The sequence below is a fragment of the Choloepus didactylus genome, chromosome 15 (genome assembly GCF_015220235.1).
Source record: "Choloepus didactylus isolate mChoDid1 chromosome 15, mChoDid1.pri, whole genome shotgun sequence".
Classification (NCBI taxonomy): Eukaryota; Metazoa; Chordata; class Mammalia; order Pilosa; family Megalonychidae; genus Choloepus; species Choloepus didactylus.
In genome coordinates this window covers 66,860,090-66,878,628 of record NC_051321.1, presented here as the reverse complement: position 1 = coordinate 66,878,628, position 18,539 = coordinate 66,860,090, and the positions used below count along the sequence as shown (strand labels likewise).

The 18,539-nt window shown below is 39.0% G+C and overlaps 1 protein-coding gene across 1 annotated transcript; it reads left to right on the top strand.

The window, feature by feature from the left end:
* Positions 1-382: 382 nt before the first annotated feature.
* SAR1A (secretion associated Ras related GTPase 1A) lies at positions 383-17,247 on the top strand. Its single transcript, XM_037805068.1, has 7 exons — positions 383-521; positions 3,985-4,058; positions 4,183-4,302; positions 5,736-5,801; positions 8,351-8,454; positions 13,625-13,756; positions 14,917-17,247. The coding sequence occupies exons 2-7, from the start codon at positions 4,001-4,003 to the stop codon at positions 15,031-15,033; spliced, it is 597 nt and encodes a 198-aa protein (XP_037660996.1). The 5' UTR covers positions 383-521; positions 3,985-4,000; the 3' UTR covers positions 15,034-17,247.
* The last annotated feature ends 1,292 nt before the right edge of the window (positions 17,248-18,539 follow it).

Below are 18,539 nucleotides of genomic sequence, written 5' to 3'. Positions count from 1 at the left end.
AATGTGACAAAGCAAAAACTTGGTAGGTTCCACCTAGGTCGAGGGCTCCAAAGTCAACGCTTCTTTCAGAGAACCTACCTACTCGTTGGTCGCCACTTCTGATTTGTCCTCTGCGTCTGTGAACTCAGCGGGATTCGAACTCGTAATCTCAAACAGCTAAAGCCAGCGAGAGACGCCAGGATCCCACCCCACCCTCTGTGCCTCAGGGCTGCCACGTCTCGCGCGTCCCGCTAGCCGTAGGGAGGAGGCGGGGCCAAGTGGGGGCCCGCCCCCAGATCCCTTCGTCACTCCTTAGGCCCGCCCCTCCGCGGCCCGAGTCGCTGGTACCGAGGTACTGGGGTTGCAGAGCACAGGGACGCTTGCTAAGGGGCGGGGACAGGTACGCGCCCGGAATTTCCGGAGGATGGCAAGTTACGTATTTCCGGCGAGTAGCTGGCGGTCTTAGGTGCTGCTGATTTGTGTGATTTGAGAGGGTCGATCCCGCCGCTGCCACCGCCGCCGCCGGAGGATCCCCTCGGGCGGTGAGTCAGGGAGCCGCGCCGGGGGAGGGAGCCGGAGCCGGAGGAGCTGGGCGGCCGGCGGTGAGGGTCAGGGCGGAAACCGGCCGGGACAGGGTTGTGGGGGGCGGGGAGTGACACGCAGGCGGTTCTGTGGGGCCGCTGGGCTGGTTCTGGGCGTGGACGGGCCCACTTGGCCCCGTCTGCTCCGTCCCTTGTCCAGCCTCTGGAGTAGGGGCCGAACTGCTTTCCGCTCGGGGGTTTTGCGGCTGCTGGGCTGGTGCGAAGAATGGACCCCCTCTTGCCTGTACTATGCGCTCCGGTTTACGGAACGTCCCGTCTTGGATAAGCCTCAACCCTGGGTGAGGCGGTGTGGGAGTCCTTACTGATTATTCTTGTGTTACAGACGAGGACAGGCTCGCCGAGGCAGAGTGAATTGCCCAGGGCCCCACTGCTTGCAAGTGTGAGCTCTCGGACTAGGCTTGCTGACTCCTTATCCAGGACTTCCCCCATTTCAGCACTTTTATCATTTGGTGTCCTGGGTCGAACTTCGTATTTTCTCCATCATGTCTCTCTTCTTTCCTTTCTTCCGTGCATGGAAAAAAGTCCCCTCATGTGCATTTGGTATAGATTAGTGCCTTCTTAACGATTGTAGCCAATGGGTCAGGACCACACATGTGAATAGTCTGTTAGTATTGTTCCTTGCTCTTTCTAGGTCTTTTCTCCTTTACCTTGGGTCCTTTTGCTTGTAACAGGGGCTTATGGAGATTGGCTTTCAGACTGCCTTTGACATTTACTTCACAGCTAGGCAGAGTTTCTTAGGTAAAAGCCAGCTGCAGACTATCCCAGATCTTTCCTGGAATGGTGTCTCAAAGTTGCTATGAGTGTGTATAAGTAATGAGTAAATATGAAGTCAGCCTTTCCTGAGGTTCTTCTTTGGCAGTGGTCAGCCTGAACCTCCTTTCTTCTATTTGTTTGAATCAATTAGTTCTGAACTTTGCAAGTTTTAATTTTGGGTACAGGAGCAGTGTTTTTGTTGGTAGGTTTAGAGCTCTTAAATTTTAGAATTCTCTAATTTACCATAAGGTGATAGAGTAGATCAAGAAGAGAAGCAAATAAAATGCTACTTATTAAAATACCATCTAAAAGGTGTGATGAGTTAGAAGGAAGAAAATTTTCTGAGTTATAATTTGTGTAGTTAGTAAATTAGGAAGTTTTATGCTTTCTTTTTGTTAAAGCAGTTTTGTGATTTGGATTTGAATTTTGTGTTACTAGCAGGAAGAGCTTTGGTATCAAAAGATTGGGGTTTAAATCTTGGTACTGCTGCTTTCTTAGATGAACAGTCTTGGACAAGTTTTGCTAACTGAGGGGTGTCAGCATTCTCAGTTGAGGCCAAGGATCCCTGGCTGCTAGGGTTGGTGTGAGGATGAACTGAGATGTATGCACAGGCACTTTATAAATTCTGAAACCCTAATGATTAGGTGGTACAAATCCTAAGATCCCAGGAAAATAGAGAAGGCATCAAAGCCATTTTCTTAACTTTGGATGGCAGTACAACCCAATCCTTTGGGTCCAGTAAGTGTTTTAACTTTTAACATCACCTGAAGAGTTTCTTCAGGAGCATTTGCCATAGATCATTTTGGAGGGAAGAATTATAGGACCTTTAAAGTAGGAATGTTAGGAGAAAATAAACTGGAAAATCAAGGTAGTTCAGTTACCATGAAAAATCCTTCAAAGTTGAGGGTTTTTCTCCTTGTCATCTTCTCAGACTTCAACTAGTTGGGAAGATAAAAACATACTTCTAAAATGAAGTATGAAGTATTGACTGTAAAGCAATGTAGTATCAATGCATGCAGAAGTGTTGGGTCAGAATGGGATGACTGTAAAGAGCTGTGCTTTCTAAAGGTAAGCTGTGTTTCTCCAAGTGGTTGTCTGAGAAAAGTGGGGAAGGAGTTCTGGTTTGGGAAAATTGCAGAGAAAAGGCACATTGTTCCTTTACTTACCTATAATAAGTAAGAACCTAAGCACAGAAACTTTCTAAGAGTTTTAGGTTATTGGACGTCTTAAAGTACTGCCTAAGGTTCCAGATAAAACTATTATTTAGTATACTAAATTTGGTCTTTTTTTCCTTCCAAAACGTTTTGATATTATTGAAAAAGACATAAGACAAATCATTTAATATCTTTTCATAAAAGCTTTTGCCTTCCTTTTCCACCCCTATCCAAACTCCCAAACCTTATTTGGTCCTCCCTGGTAAGAGCCATGGAAAGTAAGCATAAAACAGGCCCTGTAGTTTATAGGTCAGATAATAGTCCTGATGAAAACCTGGTAATTGAATGAAAAAGAAAATGAATATACTTCCTCCATTTTTAAATTTCCTCTTCATCTAGCATTCTTCAAACTAATATAGGTGGGTTTTTGTAGATGGCCCTTTACAGGTCACTATTTATGAAACTTCTGGTCATATCTAGTATAAAGCCTCCATTCAGATGCTCCTGTTGATGGAGAGGAGTGAAGGGGGAAAATCTTCCTTTTTTTTCTGCACCAGCGTCTGAGATATTGAGGCAGACGATCATTGTGCACCAGTGTCGCTGGAGCCTCCCCTTTCAACTTCATGTCCTCTTGCTTATTCCCAATAGAGGTAGACCCTTTAGTATAGCTCATCTTTTGGTTTGACTAGTCCTATGGGAAACAATAGGAAAAGTGGTGTTAATATGAATTCTGATTAAGGAATATACTTGGTTAGAAGCCTGATGCTGCGCCCTGAAAGAATATTCTTCTTTTAAGAAAATCTGAATTGTAAAATGGGTTAGAGCTTGATTATTCACATTATGAAAGGATTCTCTTCTTATCCTTTCATGGTTGTCTAAAATACTGATTATAATCTCCTTTTATAAATGGAGGTACATCCCTCCTTAACAAAAAGAGTTAAACAATAATGGTTAAGGAGAAATATTGGAAAATGGAGCAGGGCAAATTGTGCCAGCCATGAGGTTATTATGGTGACTTTGTTGTTAGGGCTCTTTACAAAGATAGGTTAATATAATTTTCATTCTTATTTTCTGTTTAGTGCATCTGTGTGGCATTTTGATCCAGATTATTGATGAAACTAATTTCCTAGAGGTATTGCTAACTGGTAGACAGGGGTGGTATATCTAGGGAACGTGAATGAGCAACTGCCTGGAGCAATGAGTCACTCAGTAAAAGAGGAAAATACATCTGTAATTCCTAATCATTTGAATATCATAGATTGAAAAAGATTCGAAAACCAGAAGTGTGTACAGATCTGAGGACCCTCGAGGCTTCTCACTCGAGTGCAAAGTCTGAAGAATATAGAACAATCTTAGATGTCTTCTTTAGTTTGCTTCCCTAACCCAAAAACTTGGGACTGTAAACTTGCATCAGGGTGTGGAGTTAAGAGTTAACTTCTCCAGAACCATACCAGTATTCAGCAAACTAATGTTTGCTACTTTTGTGTTTCCTACAGGTAGTAAGCATTAATAATGTCTTTCATCTTTGAGTGGATCTACAATGGCTTCAGCAGTGTGCTCCAGTTCCTAGGTAAAGCCTTTTCCTTGAAATATATCATAGATTTCAAACTTGGTGCATTGCCTCAAACAATTTAGATATGATCAGCTTTGGTATGTAGACAGTAAAAATATATTAAAGTTTTTTTCTCTTTTAGGACTCTACAAGAAATCTGGAAAACTTGTATTCTTGGGTTTGGACAATGCAGGCAAAACCACTCTTCTACACATGCTCAAAGATGACAGATTGGGCCAACATGTTCCAACGCTACATCCGAGTAAGTCTGAAAATACCAGGAGATCTTCTTTTGGTTTTGGAGGTCAATGTCAGGCTTGGAGGATGAATCCCCTATTGTTGCAGTTCTTTTAATAACTTGATGTCCCAAAAGATAGGACACTTGAAGAAGTTCCATGTAGGACATATGTAGGGCACATACTCATAGATCTAAATTTCTGGAACTTTGTCATTATTAGTTCTCACTAGTCCTGTTATGGAACACATCTCCCAAATCTACTTCTAGGAAGCAGCAGACACTTTGGAGAAAAATAAATTCTTGGTCTTTCAGAATAAAAAGAAAAAAAAAAAAAGAACATTTTCATTCTCATATCCTTTTCTTTACAAGGTGAAAACTTCACTAAGTTTTTTCTTTTATTGTGTTAATATATATACAACACAAAATTGCCCCTTTTAACCACTCTCATGTATACAATTCAGTGATAACGTTAACACTCACAATATTCTGCTACCATCACCGCAGTCCATTACCAGAACTTTTTCATTGCTCCAAACAGAAACACTGTGCCCATTAAGCAATACCTCCTTATTCCCACCCCCACCCATCCTCCCTAATCCATAGTAACCTGTAATCTACTTTCTGACTATTATGTGTTTGCTTATTCTAGGTATTTCATATAAATGAAATTATACAATATCTGTCCTTTTCTGTCTGGCTTATTTCACTCAACATGATGTCTTCAGGGTTCATCCATGTTGTAGCATATGTCAGAACTTCATTCCTTTTTATGGCCAAATAATATTCCATTGTATGTATATACCACATTTTGTTTATCCTTTCATCTGTTGATGGACACTTGGGTTGCTTCCATCTTTTGGCAATTGTAAATACTGCCACTATGAACAGTGGTATGAAAATATCTGCCTGAGTCCTTGCTTTTAATTCTTTTGGGTAAATACCTAGGAGTGGGATTGCAGGTCATATGGTAATTCTGTTTACCTTTCTGAGGAACTGCCAAACTGTTTTCCCTACCAGCTGCAACATTTTACATTCCCCTCAGCAGTGTATAAGGGTTCCTATTTCTTGGCATCCTCACCAAGGGTTGTTATTTTCCATTTTTTTAATAATAGCCATCCTAGTAGGTGTGAAATGCTATCTCATTGTGGTTGTGATTTGCATTTTCCTAATGGCTAATAATGTGCATCTTTTCATGTGCTTATTGGCAATTTGTGTATCTTTGGAGAAATCTCTATTCAATTCCTTTGCCTGTTTTTAAGTTGAGTTGTTTTTTGTTGTTGCTGTGTTGTAGGAATATCCAGAATATATATGTATATATATATTCTGGATGTTAAACCTTTATCACATATATGGTTTTCAAACTTCCTTAAATTTTGCATTGGTATTGGCTTACGTTACAGTGGTTGGTTGATCTTTGTTGAATTGAGAAATTTATTTCTTTTTTGACAATATTTTAGCATCGGAAGAGCTGACAATTGCTGGAATGACTTTTACAACTTTTGATCTTGGTGGACATGAGCAAGGTAAGAGACAATTTATATTGGAAGAATGGTATTGATATATATTCATTTTATGCCCTTTTTTATAACAGTGTGTCATTTTTAACTTCTAAATCACTTGCATATAGGATTGGAATCTTTTAGTCATTTTCAGTCTAGATAAAAGAGCTTTCTTGTTACTTCAATTAAGCTTTTTAATTCACTAATTATTTTGAAGTAGTTTACAGTTGCCAAAATTGCAAAAATATTATAGAGAACTCCACTCCCCTCTGCCCTTTGCCCAGATTTATTACTCTCCATCTCTCCAAATAATACTTGTTAATATTTATTTTTTTGGAACTATTTGTTAGTACACCATTCTCCTTAATACTTCAGTATATATTTCCTGAGAATAAGAATATTCTCATGTAATCATAATAATTATGAAATTCAAAAATTTTACTTTTATCTACCCTATAGTGTATATTCCTTTTTTGCTAGTTGTCCCAATAATGTCTTTTCCTCTTGATCAGGACCCAGATACAAAGTTGCATATTGTATTTTATTTAATCCGTTATTTAATGGAGTGTTAATAGGTGGAAAATTAGCTTTGTGTTGATTGTGACCATTCTGTTCTGAATCAGTATTTTCTATGTTTCACCTGTTTGGGGTAGTTGGTAGAACATTTTCTTCCACCACCTCCTCATAAGTGTTTTTTTTGTTTTTTTTTCCTGTTTGTTTGTTTCTTTTGCCTTGTTCAGGCTGTGTCTGTTTGGTTCCCATATTCCTGTCAGGTGTCTTGTTCAGACTTAATTTATGTGTTTTAAAGATATTCAGAATGGGCGGCTTTGATGAACACTCAGTTTACATTTGCAAGACTCCAGGCTTCAGAGTAAAATGGTAGAGATGTGGGATAAATATTCTGGGAGGGCAGGGAAAAGAAACTATTGTGATTTCTGTCAGGTGGACTCATTTGTTATTACAAATGAGTTGAGAAGTCTTTTTTGAAGGGTTATATTAGGGTGTGTCTAATATAGTTTAAAAAGCCAAGCAGCATTAAAAAAAATAGAGTGTGTTGGTATTTGCTAATGGTCTAACTTATAATCAGTGATTTCATTAACATAGGTTATTAAATTCATTTTATATATATATACATTATATATACATATATATGCATTATTAATATATAGCCTGCAAGTTATATCTGCTGCATTGTGATCATAATCACATAAAATATGTACAACAAAACGATCAGAAGAAAATATACCAAAACATTAAGTGGGTGTTTTGATGGAGGGAATATAAATGATCTTGTTAAACCTTTTTTTTCTATAATGAGCTTGTATTATTTTCATTTGGATAGGAATGGGTATATTGTATCTTTCTACTTCTTCCAAATGGGTTTGGGATTGCTTACAAATTTAAATTCAGAGCAAAATAAGACAGTGATAAGCTGAATGGAAATCATCTGGAGAATGCAGGAGTAGATGTTTTGGACATCTGAATTGGAATTTTAGATTGGTGTGATAGATTTGGTGTGATAAATTCAGCTTTCTGGTTTTGTTAGAGTAAGAAGGGAAGTGTGTTGATATATAGAGTTTTGGTTTTTTTTTTGTTTGACCCAGGAAAGTTTATTTACAGAAAATTTTTCATAATAACATAGCTACCATTTTACAAAGATTACTAAAATGATATATATTTAAAAGTTTCCTTTATTATTTGCATAACTTTAAATTTTTAACTTATTAAAGCAACATAAGTTCAATGTAACAAATTCAATCAGTGTAGAAATGTAAGTGGTAAAAGTGAAAGTTCCTCCAACCCCTCCTCCCTGGTGGTAACCATTATTAACTGGTGTAGAGATGTTTCCTTATGCATTCCATTGAAAGGACAAAGCATGAATGTCTTAGAAATTGCAATGCAATTAAAGCATTTGCTTCCCAACAGTTATCACTTTATGTTACAAACAGAGAAAAAATAACATTTATAGGGCCCTTTGAGTTAAATATAGGGGGCTGAGATGACTGTCCTGCGGGCTTCAACTCCCAGACCCCCTGAGCACAGAGGGAATGGTGTATCAGCACACCCACACACTTGTTGGTTAGGAACTAATCTGGGCCTGAAGTTACTGGGACAAGTAATTTGCATCCTGATGTTCTAACTCAGAGGTTGCAAAATCAGAATGGCTCCAGAGATGAGTTAAGTCATGGGTGAAATTGGGTGTAAGACAGTAGGAAGTGGTGGAAACTCTGGCAAACTTAAGAGCCCAGACCACATCTAAAGGGAAGCCACCCCTCAGTTCCAGGTGATTATTGGCAAGTGGGTATGTAGGCATGGGATTGCCAGGCATTGCAGTTTTTCAAGGAAGACAGAAATCCTGATTGCTAAAAAAAAAAAAAAAAAGATTCCATTTAGGGGCCATTAATTTGCAACCTCTGTTGTGACTTAATACTATGTAGGACTTGGAGAATCCTTGTGGATGCTAATGCTCTTGGAAACTGGAGAAACGTGTCTATTTTAGACCATTACATTATGTGTTTTCTCTCTCTCTATATATATATTTTATTAATGCAGTTACATACTCTGTCTTTCAGCCCGTCGGGTTTGGAAAAATTATCTCCCAGCAATTAATGGGATTGTCTTTCTGGTGGACTGTGCAGATCATGCTCGCCTCATGGAATCCAAAGTTGAGCTTAATGTACGTTTATGTTTTTTCCTTTCTTGGCCGCTCTTTCTGTTATGGAATACAGTTCAGTAGTACCAACACTTTAATCATTTGAGTTAATGCTTGGTGAAAGTCCTAGGCACAGGAAGAAAGTGTTTTGAAATCTAAGATACTGCTTTTCAGTGTCCTGAGGAAACTTAGCCTGAACTTGAGTAAATTAACTTTATGTCATAGAGTGACTATGTCCCAGTTTGCTCAGGGCAGCCCCCAGTTTGTGCCTGTTGGCCCAGCATAATTAATAGTATTCCCTTTCGTGTATGGTCACCCTTTATGTAGTGTTGGCTTAGAAAAAACCATAAAGAGATACTAGAGTTCTTTACATTTTGATTCTGTGTTCTCAGGTTGTGCCTACCCACATTCCCACTGAATGACTTGCCAGGTCTTAACATTCTGTTCTCAGTCTTGGTCATTTGTAGTGTTTGCTCCATCAGGGACTTGCCTCAAGTTTTCTCCTTTCTTAACATTGCTTTTTTTTTTTTGCTTGACTGTTTGTATAACCTTACTGTCCCACTTCCTACTGCTTCACCCTGTGCCTTTTTCTGTGACTTTCCTCCCTTTTGTTATAACTATTCCTGTGTATTCTCTTCATTGCAATTTGAACCAGTTTCAAGTTTATCTTTCTCATGTCTATAGCTCTATCCCATGTAGAACTGCCTACAGAGCAAACCTTACCTTACTTATCCTCTTGGCACTCACCTTTTTTAAATTTGCCCTTACACTCTTGATTTTGGTATTACCTCAGTCTCTTTCACAAGCACCTGATCCTCTGCCTAGCTCTTTTTTTTTTTTTTTTTTTTTTGTTTGTTTTTTTTTTTTTAATAATCATTTTATTGAGATATATTCACATACCACGCAGTCATACAAAACAAATTGTACTTTCGATTGTTTACAGTACCATTACATAGTTGTACATTCATCACCTAAATCAATCCCTGACACCTTCATTAGCGCACACACAAAAATAACAAGAATAATAATTAGAGTGAAAAAGAGCAATTGAAGTAAAAAAGAACACTAGGTACCTTTGTCTGTTTGTTTGCTTCCCCTACTTTTCTACACATCCATCCATAAACTAGACAAAGTGGAGTTTGGTCCTTATGGCATTCCCAATCCCACTGTCACCCCTCATAAGCTACATTTTTATACAACTGTCTTCGAGATTCATGGGTTCTGGGTTGTAGTTTAATAGTTTCAGGTATCCACCACCAGCTACCCCAATTCTTTAGAACCTAAAAAAGGTTGTCTAAAGTGTGCGTAAGAGTGCCCACCAGAGTGATCTCTCGGCTCGTTTTGGAATCTCTCTGCCACTGAAGCTTATTTCATTTCCTTTCTTTTTTTTTTTTTTTTAAATCATCATTTTATTGAGATATATTCACATACCACGCAGTCATACAAAACAAATTGTACTTTCGATTGTTTACAGTACCATTACATAGTTGTACATTCATCACCTAAATCAATCCCTGACACCTTCATTAGCACACACACAAAAATAACAAGAATAATAATTAGAGTGAAAAAGAGCAATTGAAGTAAAAAAGAACACTGGGTACCTTTGTCTGTTTGTTTCCTTCCCCTACTTTTCTACACATCCATCCATAAACTAGACAAAGTGGTGTTTGGTCCTTATGGCTTTCCCAATCCCATTGTCACCCCTCATAAGCTACATTTTTATACAACTGTCTTCGAGATTCATGGGTTCTGGGTTGTAGTTTGATAGTTTCAGGTATCCACCACCAGCTACCCCAATTCTTTAGAACCTAAAAAGGGTTGTCTAAAGTGTGCATAAGAGTGCCCACCAGAGTGACCTCTCGGCTCCTTTTGGAATCTCTGCCACTGAAGCTTATTTCATTTCCTTTCACATCCCCCTTTTGGTCAAGAAGATGTTCTCCGTCCCACGGTGCCAGGTCTACATTCCTCCCTGGGAGTCATATTCCACGTTGCCAGGGAGATTCACTTCCCTGGGTGTCTGATCCCACGTAGGGGGGAGGGCAGTGATTTCACCTTTCAAGTTGGCTTAGCCAGAGAGAGAGGGCCACATCTGAGCAACAAAGAGGCATTCAGGAGGAGACTCTTAGGCACAAATACAGGGAGGCCTAGCCTCTCCTTTGCAGCAGCCGTCTTCCCAAGGGTAAAACTTATGGTAGAGGGCTCAACCCATCAAACCACCAGTCCCCTATGTCTGTGGTCATGTTAGCAACCATGGAGGTGGGGTAGGCGAATACCCCTGCATTCTCCACAGGCTCCTCAAGGGTCTGCCTAGCTCTTAAATGGTATTGTTCTCCAGGGCCTGTCCTTTCTCCCAGGCTCGTCTCATCTATTCCCTTTCCTTCCTCTACCGCTCATATTCTCACAACTCCCAAATGGATTTTTCTTGTTCATATCTCTTTCCTGAGCTCCAGCCTCTTACATAAAAGTGCCTATTGGATGACTCCACCTACCATTTTTGTTTTCTCAGAATGGAACTAGTCATCTTCCCCCACCACCTTTGTGAACATCTGGTGCAGAAATTTGTGAATTATTGTAGATTCCATGCCAGCTTTCCTTTCCACTCTTAAGTCATTATTCCTTCTAAATATTTTCTGGGGATCCTGTCTACATGCGCTTTTGAACTGTTGGCACAATCTCCTACTCTTCCTGCCATCACTGTGTACCCTGAACCCCCCCACACACACACACCAGTACCCCCTTCCCCACCACTCTGCCAAGCACTATAATGCTAGAAGGAACTTTCTCAGGCTTGTCGCTGTCCTAGTTAATGTTCTTTAATTCCTTTCTCTTGTCTACCTTGAACTACATTCAGAACATAGAGAAGCACTTGCCCTTCCTTGAATATGCATAAGTAACTATCCCTGCCTTGCTTTCTCACCTGTCCCCTATTACCCCCCCCACCTTTTTTATTAGAGCATTTGTAGCTTTACAGAAACATGTAGGAAGTACAGAATTCCAATAAATCCCCCTCTCACACACAGCATTCCCTTTTATTAACATTATGCATTAGTGTGTTGCCTTTGTTACAATTCAGCAAACAATATTATAATTATACTATCAACTATAGTCCTTAGTTTACATTAGGGTTTACTGTGTTGTATAGTCCTATGGTTTTCTCTTTTTTTTTTGATTCAATTTTATTGATATATAATCACACACCATACAACCATCCAGAGTACAATCAGTTGTTCACCGTACCATTATATAGTTATGCTTTCATCACCACAACCAATTTTTGAACACTTTTGTTACCACACACAAAAAAGAATAAGAATAAAAATTAAAGTAAAAAAGAACACTCAAAACATCGCATACCCCCCATCCCTCCCTATTATGTATAATACTCTTTGTCCTCATTTTTCTATTCATCTGTCCATACACTCGATAAAGGGAGTGGGAGCCACAAGGTTTTCACAATCACCTGGTCAAACAGTGTAAGCTATATAGTTATACAGTCGTCTTCAAGAATAAAGGCTACTGGGTTGCAGTTCAGCAGTTTCAGGTATTTCCTTCTAGCTATTCCAATACACTAAAAACTAAAAAGGGATATCTATATAATGCATAAGAATAACAACCTCCAGAATGACCTCTTGATTCTATTTGAAATTTCTCAGCCACTGAAACTATTTTTCATTTCTCTTCCCCCTTTTGGTCCAAGGTTTTCTCAATCCCAGGATGCCAGGGCCAAGCTCATACCTGCAAGTCATGTCCCACATCGCCAGGGAGATTTATACCTTGGGAGTCATGTCCCATGTAGTGGGGAGGGCAGTAAGTTTACCTGCAGAGTTGGCTTAGAGAGAGAGGTCACATCTGAGAAATAATTTTAAGTAGGCTTAGTCTCCCCTTTGCAGTAACAAACTTCGTAAGGGCAAGCCCCAAGATCTGGTCTGTCCCACCAAATTATGAACTTAGATGGTGGGAACCTTGTCTTATTTCTCTGTGAATCCCCTGCACATAGCAAAGCAACTGACACATGGTAGGCATTCTGTCATTGTTTAGTGAATGAATGCCATCCTTACTTTGTTGTTTAACATTTCCTGGAATTCAGGATGGTCAAAGCACATTCCCCTTTATCCTTTCAAGTCTGCTTTCCTTCCTAGCTTTCCTGTCAGTGAATACTAGATTTCCAGGCTTGAAATCTTTGCCATCTTTGTCTTTTCCTCGCCTCACTTTGACTACCTTATTATTTAGACACTGGGTCTCTTCACTTTTTTCTCCAAAATGCCTCCCTCATTGTTAATTAGATGCTGCCACCTTAGGCTAGATCATCATCTCTCATGTGAGTACCACAGTTAGATATTTTTTCTGAATTTATTGACTTATGTATAGATTTTATCCTGTAACTTCTGTGTTTGGGGTCTTTAGGCTATATTGCAGGTAACTTCTCAGGCTAGTATTTGAGATCTATAATAATGTGGCCCATCTGTAACCATCTCATTTACTGTCATTACATGTCAGCATAAATGCTGTAACCCAGGCAGACAATACTCCATGTGACTTCCTGTCTGCTTTTCCTTCTGCAGAGCCATTGCTTATATTCTTCCTTTTCCTTTCCACCTAATCAAATCATGCCCTTCAACAGCCCAGTTGAAGTTCCACATTGACGTTTTCTCTGAAGTTCTTTTAATAATTATACTCTGTTCCCACTGTACATTGTGTTTTTAACTTTCCTTTGTTAACATATACATGAATATAGAATTAAGGATTTCTTTTGGACAAGGGCTGTGTGTTCTTCTTTCTTTTGTATCCCTCTTAATGCCTGAGACAGTGCTTTGTACCCACTGGGCATTCAATGAATACTTGGGGAGTTCCTGTAGGCATCTTCAAGACTCTAGCCAGACTGCTGAGTGGATATCCTGAGGTTGGTCTGTGGCTGAACAATTTAGTTAAAGGTAAGGTTGAGCCAGTTCTGCTGCCTTGTAAAAGACAGCAGCCTCAAGTTGCAGTTGTTTTGAGGCAATTGGACATCTTTATCTAGTGTCAAGATATGTTATATGTCAAGATTAGCTCATAGTTAATCACTCAGATATAAAGATTTTTAGAATTGCACTTTATATCATACCTGATAGACCAGTAGAAATCAAAGATGTTTTCATCATCTGGTGGCTTTCATATATTCCACACTTAGCTAGTTTTTTCATCTTGTCTTTAGGCTTTAATGACTGATGAAACAATATCCAATGTGCCAATCCTTATCTTGGGTAACAAAATCGACAGAACAGATGCAATTAGTGAAGAAAAACTCCGTGAGATATTTGGACTTTATGGACAGACCACAGGAAAGGTAAGAGGGAAAAACCTTCGGGGCATATTATAGAGGAAATTCCCAGTTTTAAAAACATTCATTTTTTGATATTAAGATTCTGCTTTTTTTCAAAAGTTTAAACGGGTTTAGGATTTGTTTTATTATGGGTAAACTCTCTGAAGGTAATAATATATTTTTTCTTTAACAGTTTCCTAATGAGAATTTCTGGTCAGAAAATTCTTTTTAAATCTGATTCTTAGAAATCTCTTTTGAAAGACCCTGTCTTTGCCATAGAATCATTTGTTTTTTGATTGGCAAATTCAGGTTATGAAAAAGGGTAATCATTTTATATCACTTTCCAAGCAGTAGAAATCGAGGCACTTAATTCATCTCCAGAGTTCCTGAGAGGTTGCTGAGGAAACTCTGAGATAGTGATTTGTTCAGGGCCACACAGAAGTCAGTGACAGATCCAGGAATAGAACCATGCCTTCCAGATCAGCAGGTTATGCTGTCTCCAGTGGGAAGGAGGAACTTGTTGCAGAAAAACAGGTTTGTGAGAGAGGAAATACAGATAAGCTGTAATTAAGCAGGAATCCTTCTGGTGTTCTCAGTTCAGGGTTTTGGCATAATTTAATTTTTGAAATCTTTTCTGTGGTCTATGATAACTTTTTGACTTCTTTACATGGCTCCTTAGTCTTGCCTCTTCCTGGTTATCTGTTCTTACTAGACTGCTTCCTCTAATTAATTTACTTTCTGTTTCTGTATGGGTGTTGCACATACTTGAGTTCTTCCCTGATTTCCTTTATGCAGCCTGATGTTAGTGAATATTTCTATATTTCTGTTCTTATTTCTAAAATAGGTCCTTATTTCTAAAAAGTACTAGACCTCTTTTGTCTATTGAAGAGCATGCTGGTTCCATGGATCCCTTGGTCAGCTGTTGTAACTTTCCAGATGAACTTTGGGTTGTTCGAAGCAAATACTCTACCCAGACGGAGACACTGGGAATAAGACTGTGTTGCTTATTCTAATCTGAAAGCATGAAGCCCTGGGGAAGTCCTCTGGCCTTGCCTACTTTTCTGTAATTAATTCCTGCTTAGATTTACCTTTAAGGAATGGAGAAACTGATTTCAGTGACCACCCTTTCAAGCTTTCCCACCATGGAGGTGCTAACAGTCCTTTCTTGGTTTTGCCTCCCTTAGGGGAATGTGACCCTGAAGGAGCTGAACGCCCGCCCCATGGAAGTGTTCATGTGCAGTGTGCTCAAGAGGCAAGGCTACGGCGAGGGTTTCCGCTGGCTTTCCCAGTATATTGACTGATGTTTGGACGGTGAAAATAAAAGAGTTTTACTTCTCTGGACTGATCCTATTCACAGCTTCCTCATGAACTTTTCTAATAGAACAAGGAAAGCTCTCCAACCATGTCTGGCGTTGAGAAGCCAGCAGTCTCTGGTCAGCTCTCTCATCGCCCAGTGGTGACATGTGCTCTTCTCCACACTATTGGGAGGTAACATTGCCCCACATGCTGGTGCAGGTCTGCATCCCGGGACTTGGAAGCTGGCAGGATTTGCTGAGTAAAGCTGTGTGCCATCGTGGGGTACCAGAAAAGAAAAACACGTCTCACCACTGTGGTTGATTTAAAAGAAAGTGATTCTATTTTTAAAAGAAAGTGTTGTTAATGTAATTGGTGTCCCTCCTAACTTTTTGAGTTCACAATTTACTTGGTCCAGAGTTTTCTATTCTTCTTTTTTTTAATCTAGTGAATGGCATTTAGATTTTTCATAAAATTATGAACAGACACATTGGAGGCCAGAGCTCAGCCAGGTGAACTTACTCCTGTTGAATTAACAGGTTGGTGAGAGGACCCCCTGAGCTCACCAGTCTCTAACTGCCTTGTAGTGGGTGACATCCCGTTTTGCACAGAGAACTAGGAAAGGGGCAGGACCCTGGCCTTTGCATTTGCAGCAGGTTTCCACTCTGGTGAGCTAGGGTCATTCCTCATCAAGGAGTGTATAGCAGATTGTTTACTGAGGAGTTCATTATAGAATGGGTTGTTATTATTATTACTTAGAAAATTAGGATTTTCAGCCAGTCTCTGCTTTTATACTGTGGTGAAATTTCTTTTTTCCCTATAGCAACTTCCTTACTCATTTTCAGGTATAAAAAGTGACTTCTGCCTCATGGAAGAGTTGAGATTGCATCCAGGTCACCTGTGTTGTCACATACTGCAAATGTGTCTCAGTTACTTTTGCCCATATTCTTGGGGACAAAATTTCTGAGTAGGAGAGGAAAGCAGGGCAAAGTTAACAGCTTATCAGTTACCTAGTTTTTGGTGTTTAAAAGTAAAGGTTAACAAGTGTAGCTTTCCCAGATTTTTTCTTTTTGGTATGAAATTGCCCTTTCTATTCCAGAAATAAGCTGGGGAGAACATTAATCCAAGAACTTCTGTGGAGCTGTTCTTTTTGAGCCAGCACCACTTCTTGTCAGATAGTAAACATCCTGTATAAAAGTGTCAGCATCCCCAATAGTGTGCGTGAGGATTCTTTTTGCAGCATTCTATTTTTCCTAATGCTATGTGTGCATTTGGATTTTCATTAACTTTAAGTTCTACCCTCATAGTACAAGATGAAGGGATAGGATATGGTCTTAAGGTGGGAGTCTTTCTTTATACTTTTTTCCTTTAATGAAAAGTTAGAGGTGAGTTCTTCAAAATTGAAAATTGTGATGATGATGCTTACTTGCAGAGGGTTGAACTAAATTTAGTGGATTCCTGCTTCTGATATAAGGATGGGGAAAATATGGATAATGTATTCCTGGGGATATGAGAGTATGGTTCTTTAATTGGATTTCTCATTCTCAGTCCTCAGTACTGCCCTGTTGGCAAAACAGGTCAGGTACTGAATGCAGAGGCTCGATGAAATTAAGTCTAGGAAGAGCATGTATGTCATTAATTAGCGGGGCATAGTGGATATGACAAAATTGTTGGTTTGGAAAGGGAGTAAAGCCTTAAGTGAACAAATCTAGCTAACAGTGAATGAACTAGGTAGTTGCATACTTTTTTTTTTCTTTTAGCTAAAGGTTACCCATACTTCTCTATCTGGAGACATGAAAAGTATGGTTGCTTCAGTGTTAGTTTTCTTGTTTTTGTTTCTTTCCTATTTGTCCCTACTTAAGTGGTAGCAAGCTAGTAAACTATGATAGGGCAGCTCTTTGTGAAAGTGGTTTATTTTAGCCACTGGAGAAAGAGGAGGAGGTTGAAAAGTTAAGAAGCACCAGTCTCTTTCTTGCCCCCATTCCTATAATACTGTACCTGAATACCATTCCTATAATACTGTACCTGAAAGAAAATGCTGTGAGGAGCTCTACTCCAAACAGGATCAGAGTTTGTACAGGAACTCCCATGAATTGACACTTTTCATTCTGTTTTATCAGAGTGCATATATGTCCTAGTTTAAGGAAAAGCAAAACAGTCATTTACAAAAGAAAGTCATTCTGTATTCTAAGCATTTTAATAAAAAGTTAAAACAAACTTGCTATCTGTGTGTTTGTGTTGGTTTGTTCTGAGTTTGAATGTATCATGATATTTGGGGAAAAAGGTTGTTGCCTACTTACAGGAGAAAAATTAAAAAAGGTCTGGATCAGTTCACACATTGCACTAAAGGTAATGAATTTTAGTACCTTTTGAGCACCTTGGAGCATGTTGTGGCCCATGGCATTCTTTTACATTAATAGGGACATTAATTTCAATGACAGGATGAAATTACAATGACAGATTCATTTCATCTCTGAAACAGGATGGATATGACTGAGATATTTGAGCAGAATCTCATACTGACATGTGAGTGACAACTGGGTCTGGTTCAGTTGTTTTACTAATCATTTTACACAAAATTGGAGAGATTCAGCTTAACACTACATTGGGCAAAATAGGGAGAGAAATAAAATCTGTGCTTGTTCATTTACTAGCCTTGTGGGAAGCCTTGCTTTTAGAAAACCCCAAGTGAGATTCCAAAACTAAAGTACTGGGACAAATAGAATGGGAAACAATATGCAACGTGTTCTTTTTGACCAAGTGTTGCAGGTCAGTACATCTACTGAGGAATCTGAAAATGAAGACACTGACTTCTTCCCTTTATGTAAGGATCAGATAACTGAGCAGTCTTGCTACTCTCATATACCACCTGATGCCTGTTCTGATAGTGAAGAGCCATTTATTCCTTTTAATATGGAAGCCTATTTAACAGAACTTCTACCCTAAAATACTCAAGTAAAATTTCCAAATGATAAAGTGTGGTATAATAACTAAGGAGATAATTCACATCCTTTAAATCCCATTTTAGAAAATTGTACTGAGGGAGAAGCTAAACAAGCCCAAGTAGAAAAGGAGGAACTGAGGGACATAATATGATGTAAATGACTAGACATTATAAAATGAAATAAAAACTATACCAATAAGTTAAATACAAGTAATAGTAATCTCTTCTAATTTTTAGTTTTTATATAAGTAGAAGGTATATAATATTGTCTTAACAAAAGTCATAGCTTAATTAGTAGAAATATTTTCAGTAAAATTTTGCAGACATTCAAGGTTAAGTTTGAATTTCTGATAATGCTGTGAATACCCTCCTTTAATCTTGACTCACCCATGGTTCACCATGCATAGTTCACCACCTGTAGTTCACCACTCGTGGTTCAGACATAAAAATAGAGTATGACTTAATTGAATGTACCCTAAATCAAAGGCTCTATAAATACTCAGACTGGAGGGGTCTTCTGATCTCATTTCCAGCTATGACTGGAAGGGGCAGAAGTCCCCAGGCTTGGTA